Source organism: Anabrus simplex, chromosome 6, assembly GCF_040414725.1.
Source record: "Anabrus simplex isolate iqAnaSimp1 chromosome 6, ASM4041472v1, whole genome shotgun sequence".
NCBI lineage: Eukaryota > Metazoa > Arthropoda > Insecta > Orthoptera > Tettigoniidae > Anabrus > Anabrus simplex.
Window position 1 is genome coordinate 10,076,919 of NC_090270.1, and position 16,482 is coordinate 10,093,400.

Genomic DNA, 16,482 nt, shown 5'->3' on the forward strand with positions numbered 1-16,482 from the left:
AAGCTGAAACTAACACAAGTCTTTAGGAAATATTCAAACACAGATGCGCCGAGTTTAGATGATGAACGACACTTAACTTAGCCTGTGAAGGTTCGTCAGAATCGTAGATTATTGTACGTAAAAGGATGATATTTCAAGTCCAACTACAGAATGCTCGTGTTCAAAATTTTCTGTAGAATAATTGAGAGCGCTGATTCAGTCATTCAGCAGGAGAGCAGGAGAACAAGATAGCAAGAGAGTATTTCTTCGCAAAACTAAGGTATTTATTAACTTCCCGAGGTAGGTGTGGCTCCACGTCGTCTTATAATCGGCTGCCGTCTTCCTCCTGATAGGTTATAGGGATGTACTGAAACACTACCGATAGATGTCTCACGTGTAGTAACCGGTATGCGCTTGTTGATCGTCATTTGCTTGTACGTGTTTTTAATGGAAGTTACCTAGTTAAATGCTGAAGTTAAAGATTTATTATATCGTTAAGACAACAAAGACGACAGGAAAATTGTGATGCCTGACTATTGCTTTGTCCCAATGTCCCAAAATAAAGGTCGACCGTATTCATACCATCAATTTCCTAAGGAAGATGCTTTCCGTAAAAAGTGGCTGCATGCGATTCGTAGGCAGGACCCAAGGAACTTAGGGCAGGACCTACGAAATAAAAATATGACTCCTAATATCAAAGTCTGCTCGAAACATTTTACAGTTGAAGATTATGTCATTACTGAAACGGGTAAGTAAGCCAATTATTATTGAAAAATGCGCACATGCCGTGCAGAATACCATTACATTACATTTACATTACATACACATTACTTTTCTTTGCTATAAGCTACGATGGATTTCTGTCTATTCCTGCATTTTACAATATGGTATCTATCACAGAATTCCAAGCACAACTCACACACACATTCGTCATTTGGTTTGTGAAATAATTTGTTGCAGCACACCTTGGCTTACTTAAGGTGTAAGTAAGCCAATTAGTACTAATTAAGAAATAATTTTATAATAAGGTAGTACATTCTGAAAAGTTAATATGACCTATTTCAATAATTTTAGGCAAAAGACTAAGACTTAAGGAGAACGCTGTACCTTCGATATTGTCATAGTATAGCACCGGTATCTTGGAAATAACTCTGAGAGCAAGAAGACATAGAAGTAGAAAAACAGCCATAACACTGTGTGCGGTACGGTACCCTGAATCACACAGTAACCTATAATTTGACACTGGAGCACCATCAATTTCAGACTTCCTGAACATTACTTCCAAATTTGAAATTTTTATACCTGTACTTGTCTTATGGTCCGAAACAAGATCCTGAAATTCGTGCGCTACACGGAAATGAAGTTCAGGCACTGCTGTCACACCAATGTCGTGCCTTATGTACGCCTATAACCGGCAAAGAAAAGGAAAAATAACGTATTCGGAATGTTTTCAAAATGCTATTTGTACTTTAAGAATTCTATCTTATCAAAAACGCTAAAAGGAGTTGCTGCATTTATTCCTTACTGGTACCTTTCAATCAACTCTTGCATTTTTCCGGATATTTTTTCGCCCCTTTTCTTCAATTCTGCTTCCAAATCCGCAATCATCATTGCACCTATACCATTTCCCGTCTTGTTGAAAACATTAGCAGAATATAGCAACTCCATTTTAATGCATTTAAAGCAAAAGTTTCGTTTCAATGATCGCAAATGTAGGAATACTCCATATAAGTCTCGTGTAAAACAATCGAGCAGCAGAAAGTGCATACCGGGTACTACCATTACGCTGCCTAGCGGACAAGTTTTGGGTGATACATCCCTATTATAATGCTGGAAAGTGCGCTCATTTGAAGACACTTGTCATGCGTATTCACCTCGCAGCAGCCTTGAGAGCCCTCACTGGGTCACGTGGCACAGCTGATCGCTCAATTAGAAAATCAATACTTTGCTCCTGGCTGGCTAAAACCGGTTCCCAACATGTGAATACGTCTCTGTAACCCGGACTGGAAATATCTCGCCCGTACGAAGTAAATAATAGCCTCTTAGTTGACTGCACTACAAAACGTTCATTATAGGCCAAATTTGACGGGGACATCATCTCCCTTGGTTGGAAATGATTTGGTTGGCAAATGAAATCATTAGGATGCAGAAATATAATGTCAGAATGTACCCTAAAATTTGGCATCTTACCGCCACGAAGTTACACTGTTTCCCGTTTTTGTTGGTGAACTATTTCAGCACGTATCCTCCTATTGTCAGCTTCCAGAGCAGCACCTAATGAGCGGAGTTGTCCCAAGATGGTGGTTTGCAAATCCTGGCACTCTCTGCGTATCTCCTCCGGCATATTCACCTGTGTTGCTACATGATGGTGCGCTGGATCCTCACTATTATCCCACGATGAATCTTCTTCTGTGATGAATTTAATTTGACCATTTGTTGCCTGCTTAGAGAAATAGTAGCTTCTTAAATTAGCGGTATTGTGGATTCCTTTGTAAATCTTGTCTAAGCTCTGAATGCTATATGCGTTGTTCCCAAAAACTTTAGTAACTTTAGTAATTTTGTACGGCCCAATGAAGAGTGGCGCGAAGTTAGCGTAAAACTTGCTAGTAGGTTCGGAGATAGCAGGTTTCCTTAGTAACACGCATTCATGTAGTCTCAATGGTTGGTGGAATTTCTTATCTTTAACTCTTCTCTGTCTTCTGTTAGCATGCTCCTGTAAAGACGTAGCAGCTCTTTCAATATTTTCATTTAAAGTAGGCCTAAGAGTATCTGGGCATTGAATGACGTCATCCCATGCCCTTCAAGGTTGTTGGTCGAAATGAAGAACAGAAGGAATCTGAGATGTAGCTTCATGGATAGTGTTGTTTAGACACTCCATCATGACAATGTAATTATTAAATTAATGTAGTAATGGTCCACCTTTCAATACTATAATATGTAATATTCTAAATTACATTAATTAGGGACTAGTTTCGGCCTGGGCTGGCCATCTTCAGCCTTAATGTAAAACACCTAATAACTAAACAAATGTACATGCACACAATTGACATAAAAACAAATGAAAACAAATATATACAAAGTGACTTTAAAAACTGGGATGGAATATGAATAAATTTGAAAATGAACTAGGTTCTAACATCTTGAGTATGTTCATCATTGAGAATAATTTCAAGTATTAAGTATTAATTTATATACACAGAACTGTTAGTTCTAATACTGCTGATCATTTCAATAGGAACTGGTAAATGTTGATCCTGTAGTTTGTCATCAAATCTATATGTGTGGTGTTAGCTATATGTAATCCATTGGACACTGCTGTAAATAACCACTAGCTGACAGGGAACTGTTAGATGTTGTTTCATCTTCAATCAAAATAATAAATGAGATGCTCTCATGGTGCTTGTTAAATCTTGCTGAAATGTTGTTGGACATTGTCAGGACAGCACATGAAGATGTGGTTAACACAGATCATTGTGTCTGGTATAAAATTTGCGATTCATTGCGGTGCCCATGAAGTTAACCTGATAAATTAGATAAAATTAAATTAATGAATTGAATGAGAGAATGTGTTAGTTAGATGGCATAGGTTATATGAGACTTACCTTTCAATACAGCATGAGGTGTGTGGTCCATTGTTGAGTGTGCTTCAGACTAACTGTTGTGAAATTCAAATGAAAAGGAAGCAGAGGGGAGGGGAAGGTCAGAAGGAGAGGGGTTGGGGGAGGGGGGTTAAGGTGGGGCTGAAGGATGTGGGAAAAAGGATGGTTGTTGAGGAAATGTGCTGTGAAAATTATGAAAAACTGAATTATGACTTGTTGGTTTGACATTGCTGAAAATGGGAATTAGAAGGTCAAAAAGGATATTTGGTTTTTCTGAAATTTCAGACTCCATCATGATGAGCAGGACCTCAATCCACAGCCAGTGCGTTTCTCCACGATAGGTGCGACAAAACTTGGCAAGTTCTTGCATGACCCTTTCAGCTGGATTACTGGACGGGTGATGGACAGACTTTAAAATATATTTGATTCCCAATTGCTCCATGGCCTGTCGAAATTTGACTGAAGTGAACTGGAGACCCATGGTCAGTTAATAATGCTTCAGGCTTGCCCATGTGAGGGATGATGTTATGAGTAATCCGGCGTATTACTGATTTGGAATTTGCTTTCTGAATAGTGTACACGTAAATTCAAGTCCGATAAACTTCAACATTACACAAAAGTAGATTTATCGCGTGGTCAGTGATTTCTAGATATTTAGCTCATAAGCACAGGAAATCGTCCAAAGACAAACTACATGTCTACTCTAACAGGTTCAAAATTTCATTCACACATGTGACTCGTCTACCACGACACCTTAAGAATTGGAAAAATGAAATGCTCCTAACTACAACAAAACTAATAGCTCTACGATTTAAAGAAGAAAGACCTCTAGTTTTACAAAAGATGAGACAGTAATTAAATGAAAATGGTACTCAAGTTTTAGATGAGGTTCAATCCCAGGTAGCAGTCAATCATTCCAGCATTTCCCCGGTCAGTTTCCTTCCCATGACCAGAGACGCCTCACATTTTAGAGATCCATGGAGACTTGGTCGTCGATGTCCCTCGATGAAGTTGAGTTGCAGATGATTGTAGAATTATCCATGTTGGTGTACTGCAGCTTTCAAGACGACTTCTGTCAAGTTCCGGACGTAAGCTGTAACTGAGATGGCAAGAATAAATATGGGCACAAACACACGCAGAATTTTGATTATTCTTCTAGATAGTCACACTTAACTTGGATTTTGAGATGATTTTTACTCCGTAGGAGTTAGCTAATTAGTTCACTAAATTGTTGGCAGAACGGGCGTCTGCTTGCGCTGAAAATTACTCCTCCACGTGGTCGTAGCAAGTACAGAGAATGCAGAATCTTCAGAATGCAGCGTAGAATAGAACATTCAGAGCAGAGTAGAACAGTCAGAGAGTGATTTGCTCAGAACGAGGCTTTTTATATTCTCGGCTTGGGAGGCATGTATTTCAACGAGAACTGTAATTGGTCATCAGGTCTCCTTTAATTGGCTCAGACTATTCTGGAACCAAACTGTCTGTCGTTCGCGCGTGACAGGTAGTGCATGAACACGTCATGTGATTTGCCTTGACCTTGGTCGAAGCTCGATCAATACGTCGCCCCTCTGAATGACGAAAAAAACTTGTTTTCAGCTCGCCACACTACTTCCCAAATGACAAGTTACAGCTCCAGGTAGAAAATAACATTTTTAATATCCGCTTGTGGGAAACATACTAAATATCTCCAAATTTGACGGGGACAGTACAGTATTACAGAAGATGGCTTGAAGCCTTAGTCAATATTAAATTTTAAATACATAGTGGAAAGCAATAAAATCATTTCATTAAAAATATACATACATTTAAATGATATTAAAATAGTAGGTTCTTAGGTGGTACACTTAAAAATGGAGGTATCTTATAATTATGAGTGACAGTTGATGGCTTAAAGCCGTAGTCAGAGTTTGATGCATAAGTAGAATAACACGTTAATATGAGGTACAAGAATATGAAAAAGATTACATTAATGAATATAAAAGATAAAGAAAAAACATTCCAAAATGCTCGGCAATTGTTGTTGATGCCAGCGTATATTTGCCCGTAATATTTAATGGTCAAACAGTTCGTAGATTGTTTATAAAATGGTTCAGCAAGATTGTGTTTACACAAAGTTTAAAGTTGGCTTAAATTTATTTTGAATCATCGGAGTAAGTTGTAGAGATGATGATAAGCAGTTATTCTCTACGTTGGTAAGATTTGACATGAGGTTGAATGGCTGTTGTTTTCATAACATAGAGAATAACTGCTTATCATCATCTCTACAACTTACTCCGATGATTCAAAATAAATTTAAGCCAACTTTAAACTTTGTGTAAACACAATCTTGCTGAACCATTGTATAAACAATCTACGAACTGTTTGACCATTAAATATTACGGGGCCGAGCTCGATAGCTGCAGTCGCTTAAGTGCAGCCAGTATTCGGGAGATAGTGGGTTCGAGCCCCACTGTCGGCAGCCCGGGTTTTCCGTGGTTTCCCATTTTCACACCAGGCAAATGCTGGGGCTGTACCTTAACTAAGACCACGGCCACTTCCTTCCAACTCCTAGCCCCTCCCTGTCCCATCGTCGCCATAAGACCTAACTGTGTAGGTGCGACGCAAAAGCAAGTAGCAAAAAATATATATATATATTACGGGCAAATATACGCTGGCGTCAACAACGATTGCCGAGCATTTTGGAATGTTTATTCTTTATCTTTTATATTCATTAATGTAATCTTTTTCATATTCTTGTACCTCATATTAACGTGTTATTCTACTTATGCATCAAACTCTTGACTACGGCTTTAAGCCATCAACTGTCACTCATAATTATAAGATACCTCCATTTTTAAGTGTACCACCTAAGAACCTACTATTTTAATATCATTTAAATGTATGTATATTTTTAATGAAATGATTTTATTGCTTTCCACTATGTATTTAAAATTTAATATTGACTAAGGCTTCAAGCCATCTTCTGTAATACTGTACCATCCTATGACGTCCTTTTCATCAAGTGAACAACACATGTTTTCATCACTACAATAGAGTTTTAGTTATTTCATGAACATTTGTATAATAGCTGTAGAATATTTGGAAATGTTGTCTGACAGAAATAATAAGGTTTTGATTAGTGACTGAAGATGCCTCAAAATATGAGGCGAAACATGTCTCACTTTTGAAAAATGTTTTAAGTTAAATGTCAATATCTTATATTGTATTGAATAGGTGGAAATAAAATTTTAAATTTTTTCCTATATACTTAAAACGAAATTTTCAATACGGATAAAAATGTTCATCAGTTGTAATACAGATGGGCTGCGCTACAACTTGCCTGGTGACCAGGGTTGGGATGAACTTGTACGGAGGCTGTTGGCAAACGGCCATGTCGGCAGCCACATCATCAGCAATAACCAGTGGTCAAGTTGGGCGACTTCAATTCTATGACTAAAGTGAAAACTAATGCAGGATCAACTTATTCCAATCTTTGCAAAGGAGGAGGCAGTGGATGCTTTCTTACAAGAAAACGAATGGGCTCTGAATTACTGACGACTTGTAGAAGCAATGAGTAATAGATACTTTTCAGTGGGCAGAGTTAAAAGTTTGAAGCAATTTTGGAAGTTTTTTTATGCTTATCACCTTTTGATATTTATATTGTGTTTATATGTAACCCTTAAAATACCTCAAGTTACGAGATGGACCTTTGATGTAGTGACATTTTTTTACTATTGTTGGAAGTTCAACTTGAAGAAAATCATGCTTGTCAGTAAAGTGACTGTCGATCTATCAGTGCACTGTATACTTGAAATTCGTTTGTGAATGCCATTATGTTATGTTTTACAACATATCAGTGCTATGGGTGTAAGTTTCCTTGTGTGATCAAAACCCCTCCTAGTTAATCTGAGATATCGTACTTGGATTTTTGAATTGATGGATTTTGTTTTGAATTTTCGTTGTAATGTTTATTTTGGAAAATAATATCGTAGATCAAGGAATCACCGTTGATTTTTCTAGAAACCCGCAACCTAGTCTCCCAATGGCCTTGGTAGGGTTCCCATGCCGCTCCACACCCTTTCTTATAGTCGTCACGTTGCCCAACCTGATGTTCTTTTGTTTATACTTGATGCAGGTCATCTGATGGTAAAATGCCGTTTAATTTAAGTTTTCCTTTTTCTTTAGTGTGTGTCATGTAACCACTGGAAACTGTTTACAATTTCTATGTGCAAAATGAATTCATATTTCTTTTATTGAAGTTTACATGACGAGTTGCCAACTGCATGCGGGCTGTCTAGTAGAGACTGTAGTCACGTTGGACCTTTCACATCTTGAGTTTTCTGTTCCCTCAGTGCCCTTCATTACAAGTGCTCATGTGAAATTCTGTTTTATTTTCAGGAGGACCCCACTATCAACCGCTTAGATGAAAGTCTCAAACTATTCTCACAGATAGTCAACAATAGATTTTTTCGTGAAGCATCATTTGTTCTTTTTCTGAACAAATTTGACCTGTTCCGGGAGAAGATTTTGTACTCTGGAAGACATTTGCGACTTTATTTTCCTGACTATAAAGGTATTATATTCTCACTTTTCACCGCACCTTTTCTTTCAACACAAAAAACCTCAATGTGAAATTGTAAAAGAAAATACCACTGATTATTTAATGTTTTAAATCGAGGTATTCGTCTATTTATTGTGCCTGTGGTCCTTAATTTCTTTGCCGGACCTACATTATTTAAATACGGATATGTATATTTTGTCAACATTTCCAGAGTAAATCAAAGTTTTATTTTTAGAGTAGGCCTAATGAGGACGTGCCGCATCACCACCACTTGTCCACAATTCTGAACCCAAATATGCTACTAAATACTGATCGATGCTATTACCATATAGTCCCGAATAAGACCCCGCACGCCTGAATTTCTAACGAAAAAGTTTGGAAATAAAGTACAAGTTTACTTACCAATTGTTTTAATTTCTGCAAATGTGTCACAAAATTGCTGATTTAAAACACTTCCACGTAATAAAAACACTAAAAACACCATAGTGAGAAATAAAACTAGTTCAACGACATCAGAAATACCACCATCGGAACTTTGTTCATACATACCGTATTTTCCAGCATAATTGTCACACTTTTTATACCAAAATTTTTTAAAAAATAGTAGGGTACAACCATTACACGAAGAATTTTTAATGCCAGTATTTGTATTACTCAAAAAATTTATTTATAACTAAATTGTATTCGATACAAATTTAAGATGCACGTAATACTCGCGTTTATACATCCAAAATAATTAAAATAGTCTAAAACAAAATTCATAATTATTTGCAACAATTCGGCGAACGTTTTTCCAACCTGAAAACAAAAATGAACGTATTAAGTTAATTGTCATTAATTTGAGTATTAAAGTTAAAATATTACACTTGCAAAAAATTATCACTTTGTTGTGAAATTCGGACTTACCGGTACACAATTTATTCCAAATCTCTTATGTCGCTATCGTAGGTTTCGGTATCTGATGCGCCGTCCTCGCCGCTGTTAATACCAGTGTCAGATTCTTCGTATCTCTGCCACACTGCGTCATCTTCGTATCCGTCTAGTGCATTCGAAATCCCAGTCCTTTTGAATCTCTTGGAGACTAGTTCAGGTGGTATAAGATCCCAACTCTTCATCACCCACGAGCATAACAAGTCCAAGGGTGGACGCCTCATATTTCCAGCGGGCGTCAATTGCTGATCGCTGCTCATCATCCACTCGTAAAATCAACGTTAGTGGTCTTTAAAGGGTTTATTAATACATACGTCTAGTGGCTGCAAAGCAGATGTTAGGCCACCAGGAATGACTATCTGTCGTGTCTAATTTTTACTGAGAAGTTGCTTCACTTCATTCACGAGGTGACCTCGGAAACTATCTAAAACGAGCAGAGCTGGTTGTTTTAGTAGTGCACCGGGTCTTCTATCCCACACAGTTTTAACCCAGTCCAGCATGAGTTTTACGTCCATCCAACCCTTTGGTTGCACTCGTACATGAATTCCACGGGGAAACTGTATATTCTTAGGCATCGTTTTCCTCTTGAAAATGATGTAAGGCGGCAACTTTCTTCCGTCAGCTGTAATGGCTAGCATTGCCGTGCATCGCAACTTCTCACTACCGCTGGTTTTAATTAATACACTCTGTGATCCTTTTAGCGCAATAGTGCTGTTGCGAGGCATATCAAAAAAGATTGGAGTCTGATCGGCATTACCGATTTGAGAAAGCAAGTACGGAATTTCCTTGCGCAAACGTATGACAAATCAGTGAAAATTTACAATCTTGTCCGTGCAATAAACAGGCAACTTTTGGCTTAGTGTTGTTCTCCTTTGCACTGACAGATTGTGTCGTCGCATGAACCCCTTAATCTACCCACGACTCGCCTTAAACTGAGTTATGTTGTGTTTGCGCGCTCCTCCCGTCCCTTAATTTGTAACATTTCATATGATACACTGTAGCCATTGCTACGTATTTCATTGACGTACATAAACACTTCTTCGTCAATTATAGGAAACTTCCCTGTTTTAGGACCTCTAAACGTGCGTCTAGAAGGGTTTGTACTTTTTAGCTTGTTTTTTAATTTCTGCCAGTCACGCACCAACTTTCCACTCACTGAGAATTTTCTTTCTGCAGCTCTGTTCCCGTGCTGTTCAGTGAAGGCAATTACGCTTAGCTTGAAGCCCGCAGAATAGTTTTTATATTTACCCATAATCGCTTATAAATGCTTCACACGTTTAATGTTTTGCAATATAAATGACTTTCCGTAATTGTTCACTATTAAAACAAATTATTTCTACAAACACCCCAAACACAAATTAAAAATAAATTCTCACGCATACATGTCTACAGTAATCACGTCAGTCACAAACAAATAAATGCATCTGTGATCTGTCCATTCCAGAGCAGCCAATACTGTTAGGCAGCAAGGAAGCATGCAGCAATTTGTTATCAGTTGAGCTCGTTGTTTGCGACACACTAGTGCGCTTGCGCAAAGCTCGCAAACCGGAGCACGGACGTCTTCATACATCGCTCTAGCTAGTGCAGTGTAGATCTACTGTAGTTGACCGTGTTCCGCGACGTCAGTAACAAACATTCTTTTTTCAATTTCTTTTAAACATACGGTAGTTAGGTTAATATTTCTTCCCAGTTATTGATGATTTTACAGTACATTACTGACGAGTTTATAAAATAAAACTTTAATACCATTGGATAATAGTTATCTTAACTGCCTGAGTAAAAGTTTTCATCCCATACCAGGACACTTATGACGTAGTAGTAAGATAAGAGTCTAGCGATGACAACTGAGACATCGTAAATAATTCGGCTGACCGTGAGCTGAATAATTCCGTGGAAATCTGCGTTATCGTCTTGGATTTCACTTCGTGCGCAATAACGCAGGAGCCAGCCCCATGGTGTAGGGGTAGCGTGCCTTCCTCTTACACAGAGGCCCCGGATTCAATTCACGGCCGGGTCAGAGAATTTTTCCTGTATCTGAGGTCTGGTTCGAGGTCCACTCAACCTACGTGATTACAATTGAGGAGCTATCTGACGGCGAGATGGCGGCCCCAGTCTAGAGAGCCAAGAATAACGGCCATGAGGATTCATCGTGCTGACCACACGACACCTCGTAATCTGCAAGCCTTTGGGCTGAGCCGTGGTCGCTTGCTAGGCCAAGGTCCTTCGCAACTGTTGCGCCGGGGGGCGGGTGGTTGTAATAACACAGAATTCTATCAGACCTCTTGTCTACTAGAAGACAAGTGTGTGTTGGTACCGGTATTTCCTGTCGATGCTGCCGATAAGCGATAACTTACAGCCTTACGTATTTCAAATGAGAACTCGTAATATTTAGGTGGTGAATAAATTGTACACTGTCTCGCGACCACGTTGTCAAACTGCTGATAGCCTACCGGTAAGCCATGCGTTGTACATATACCGGTATTATTTATTTATACATTGTGCAACATCTCGCAAATGTGACTGTGTTGCCAAATTGCCCATAAACCATACACGTATTTAAATTGCGCATTCATGTGCAACTTACATTGCAGTTCCATTTACCTTTTAACCAGATTGGTGAACAAAATTTGGACGTGCGATGATTATGTCGTCCTCACTACCATCCATAGAATTTGAAATTCCACATTTTTTGAAACCTTTTCCTCACCAAGTCGTCGGAGATGTGAAGAAGTTCCACTTGGGATCATTTCACCGGCAGACGAGCTGTTTGAGTGCAGCTTTGAAAGGTCGAGTGGCTGTAGCAAATCAGGTGTTCCTTTACTTACCAATTCTTTTATGGCACGTGCGGTATGCCCGCTATACTCCGGCCCTGCGGTGTAGGGGGCAACGCGTCTGCCTGTCATCCGGCGCCCCAGGTTAGATTCCCGGCTGGGTCGGAGGTTTTTAATTGTAAATTATTAATAACCCTGGCCTGGGGACTGGGTTCCTTTCCTCACATTCAACACTCTACACTTCCTCCATTGCAATTAGTAGGGGCAAAAGATCTCTATAGGTCGATGCCCCGAACAAACAGCATTTTTTTTTTTTGTTAACTGTCGAGCACAAGCTTTAACACATTTCACCCAATCCTCACTGCCCATCAATCCATCTGGATTCTTGGATTTGAATGAAACTACCAGGCGACAAATTTCCTTTCGGAAGTGTTTTTCTTTTCAGAACCACGTACGGAGAAAGTTTGGTTCCGACAGCTAACATGCAGCTCTTAATGTGTACCATATTGTCTAATGGCATCTGATCAGCATTCCCAATTTGAGAAAGCTTCCGCAAACAAATAAAGTGGCGATGAAAAGCCATCAAGGCAACAGGGAGATAAAACCACCCATGGCTTGCAGATCTCTAATGATTTTAGTTGACACATTTCAGTCGATACATCATAACCTAGTCACGTATTTATAAAGCTGTTCTTCAATTTCAGGAAACTCTGCTCTACGATCACCGTTACATTGCCTTCTTCTTCCTCCAATAGCGAATACACGATTCATCAATATATTTTCTGCCGGCACCACAATTTCCGATAGTTTAAGCTTCCATTACAATTTTTTGTTTCCCACTCACAGTAATTTACTGCAAACTCTTTTTTGAATTCATCACTTATTACCACTGATGCTTCTTCACTCAGAACATAAAGTATTAACCTTTTCACTGCCAAGTTTTGATGAACAGGCGAACCATCTGGGCCGGGTCTTTTTAAAGAAAGAAGCTCTTTTACAGACACTATTAATGGAATGCAGCGTCGGGGGGATAATATTTGTATGCCAACCTCAATTGAGAAGATAATGAAGATGAAATGAACGAAGGCCTTTGCTTGGGAGTGGAAGACGGAAACTGCAGGCAGCTGGCTCCGTCAACATGATACACCTGGGAGAAGTGTTGTATTTCTTGTATGGCCTTCGCCATGTTTCCACATAAACGGCTGTGCTTGATTTAGTGACGGTGGCACAATGGACGCTGATTGTGAACACTGAGTTCTGCCTTAAGCTTTGAAAAACCCCTAAAACGTGGACAATGATTGCACAAGCATGCACTGTCAAGAAGTCATGGATTCAAGTGGCACAAAAGGTTTCGGGAAGGCAAAGATTCAGTGCAAGACGTTCCCAGAACTGGCCGCCGTCTACAGAGATGCCAACTATTTCGATTCAATCGTAATAATTACGAATTACCCATCACAATTACGCCTTTACGAATCACACACCTCAAATTACGATTTTTTGTTGATTTTCAAACCTAAGTGTATGAGGTGTTCAAAAGTACAGACAAGGAATGCCATTACAGCTTTAATTCTCAGAATATTATTTTTGGACTTCTCGGTAATCATTTATACCCCTTTCCCGTCCCTCATTTGAGAATATTTCGAGTTTTCTCCCGCCGAACTCAGTGTGTGCTTACATTACCGGAGAAATCGGCACCTGTGAAGCGGTATATCTTGCGGAGCTGTTGTCTTTGTTCATCACATGACCAGACTTCCTTGAAATATGCGAGTTGTTTTGCCTTTGTTTTGGCGGCGAAGTGGTGAGAAACTCCGTATCATTGTGGATACTGCGTGCGTGACTGTTGAAATATTTATTGCGATTTTGGTTGCCAAATTTACATATATGCTCTTGTAGGATATATGCTAATCGTGTATTACAAAATGCGAAAGGTTTGAAATAATGAAGCGATTTATTGTGCCGGAAAATACGTGTGTTGACGTTGCCGTGATTAGTGATGCTAGTAATAAACCAAAAGTTGTTCAAAACTTTAGGAAGGAATACTCGAAAGAATGGCCCTGTTTATTGCGTTCCTCAAAATCTCATTCACGCGTGTTTTTGTAGTGTGTGTAGCCGCAAATTTTCAGTTGCGTATGGTGACAAAGAACAAGACTGAGTTCTGTGCTAATATGAACACCGGGTTACGTAGCGCATACCTATCTACGAAATGTCACTGTAATATTTGCCCTAAATGGAACATAATTGCTTTTACATAAATAAACTCGAAAATATGCGGTAAATTAAGAAATAGTACGAAATGGTTTACTTGAAGAGAATGATATGGATACATACTTTACTACCTTACAACTATTTTTTTTCTGCTACGTCGTAGCGCTTTCGTATGTGTTTTTTTGTCCAACACTTTCGTGTGTGATGTCTTTGCTCACTGAAGTTGTTTGTATTAATTAGGTGTCGTTTTCTTCATGTTGCTCATTCGTTTTGTGCCCTAACTCATTCATAAATGATATATTTATTGGTCCGGGGATCATGCTATTTTCCTTTCAACAAAAAAGTAATATATTTATTTTGCTGTTTGAACTGCCCGCGCTAGTCATATGGACAAAGATAATGAGAATTCACAGACATTGCACTCCCTGGATCTCAAGAAAGAAACAAATGACGGCACGAGAAGCGGAATACAACATAAGTGAGTCCTGTCTAAAGCCCGTAAGAACGTATACATATTTCTCTAGTAACAACGGTATTGCTTAATTTACAGCAGATTTTTCACTTCATGACTATGTTCCATTTGGGACAAATATTACAGTGGCATTTCGTAGATAGGTATGCGCTACATAACCTGAACACCGAACTGTTAAGTGCTCTGTTAGTGCAGAGGAAGCACACGATATCAAACGGAATAGCATGTCACCAGTGTACGTTTACCAAACAGCAACTACAAGCTGCTAAGGGCAGCAACTGCAGTACTCAACAAAAGAAATGATCCTTCAATCTACCTCAGATATGTACTGCAGATCACCTGTTACTTTAGCGGGTAAGAATCATACACTCTTTATATGTCAGTCTTTGAATATGTGGTTGAATTGTATGTCGTTCATTAATTTTTCAATGATATGTACGTTAGTAAGATCTCGAAGAAAGAAAATTCTACGGCCGTCACCCCCCCCCCCCCCCGGTGCCCGAACGGCTACATTATGAATTGCCTTTCTTGAAAGTTGGCATCTCTGCGTCTACAGCACATTCCAATGCAAATGCGGAGCATGTAAGGCAGTTATTGGAACAAGACCGTCGTGTAACTGTGCATTACAAAAAAAAACAATATAAATATGAGTCTCCACCTTATCAATACAAAATTAATTTACATTAAGCTGGTAAATATAGTCAAGACTAGTTTCGACCCCTAGGGGGTCATCTTCAGTTGACATGCATTAAAAATGTATTTTTTACAAAAACATCACATGTAGTGGTAAAAGCTTAAATTAATTTGAACCGATCATAAATGTTGGTATGTCTGGTACATTTGGGCTATTGTATGTGTCAATTTTTGAGTTTTTAGCACACAGTGTGAAGGTAGTTGATTAACTAGTGTGCATCATCCATGAAGTCTCATGTTATTTTTTATGCTACTACCATCCAATTTTTTGGGTTATACAATGTGGAATATATATACATTTGTGCAAATCAACAGTGGCAAGTTTAACAATACACATTTAAAGTTGGTTCATAAATTACACAAATTGGCTATTGATTAGTCATATGAAAATGTAGGACATTGGTTTGAACACTTTTGACTGAAATATCAATGTAACACCTTACTGGCATATATCTTAGATGCTAAAATCAGTTTATAAAGCCTGTTATTCTTGATTGAGTCTTGGAATAGGGTTAAAATTTTTTAAATAAAAACTATTTGCTTAGTATAGGCATTAAATAATGCTGTTAAAATGGGCATATAACTAAAACAGTGGTATATGTATGCCGTATATGCCTGGTTAAAAACATATTACATTAATGTTATTGATATGTGGTGCTACATGTACATAGTTTTGGAATAAATGGGGTTGACGAATTTTTCACAACAGTCTTAGATATAGTGTTCCGATAAAATGGGTCCGTAAAAATATTTATATGTAAAAAACGGTTAGGTAAGTATTTGAATAATCCGCTTGCAGATCAGGTAATACTTAGTTATATATCTGGAGATATTTTAGGCAGCTACTAATGTTGGAGTTATTAGAAATCTTGAATATATTAATGGAGCATGTTTTTCCATCCGTATGTCGTGATGTTTTAAGTTGGTGACATTTGTCAGAACGTGTTGAAATTATGCGTCTTGATGCACGTTGATTTTATCATGGAAGCGTATATGTTGTGGTGATGTTAAACACTTTGTTTTTAATAAACATACTTTAAAATATTCTAAAGTCTATGGTAAGGCACTTATTCAAAAACACTTGTGCTTGAATGAAAGTTTATGTCATATGCACCAGTCTTCATGTATTTATTGTTTATATTTAATAACTTCCTTGAGTGATATTCTTGTGGTTAAAAGGCCGTGTCGACTGTTTAACTTCCGAGAATTGCTCTTCGGAATGTGATAAAAGAAATTGTGTTAGTCGTTTAACTTGCTAAAACCCTGTGGTGGCTTCTGTTATATAAAATGGCG

The 16,482-nt window shown here is 38.4% G+C and overlaps 1 protein-coding gene across 4 annotated transcripts in view; it reads left to right on the forward strand.

Annotated features, from left to right (window-relative positions):
• The window catches only part of LOC136876035 (guanine nucleotide-binding protein G(o) subunit alpha), a 108,778-nt gene that overhangs the window by 42,327 nt on the left and 49,969 nt on the right, over positions 1 to 16,482 (forward strand). For all 4 annotated transcript variants that reach the window (XM_067149646.2, XM_067149649.2, XM_067149648.2 and 1 more), the window contains exon 7: positions 7,956 to 8,130. In XM_067149646.2, coding sequence (XP_067005747.1) covers positions 7,956 to 8,130 — 175 coding nt within the window. The remainder of the gene's footprint in view (positions 1 to 7,955; positions 8,131 to 16,482) is intronic.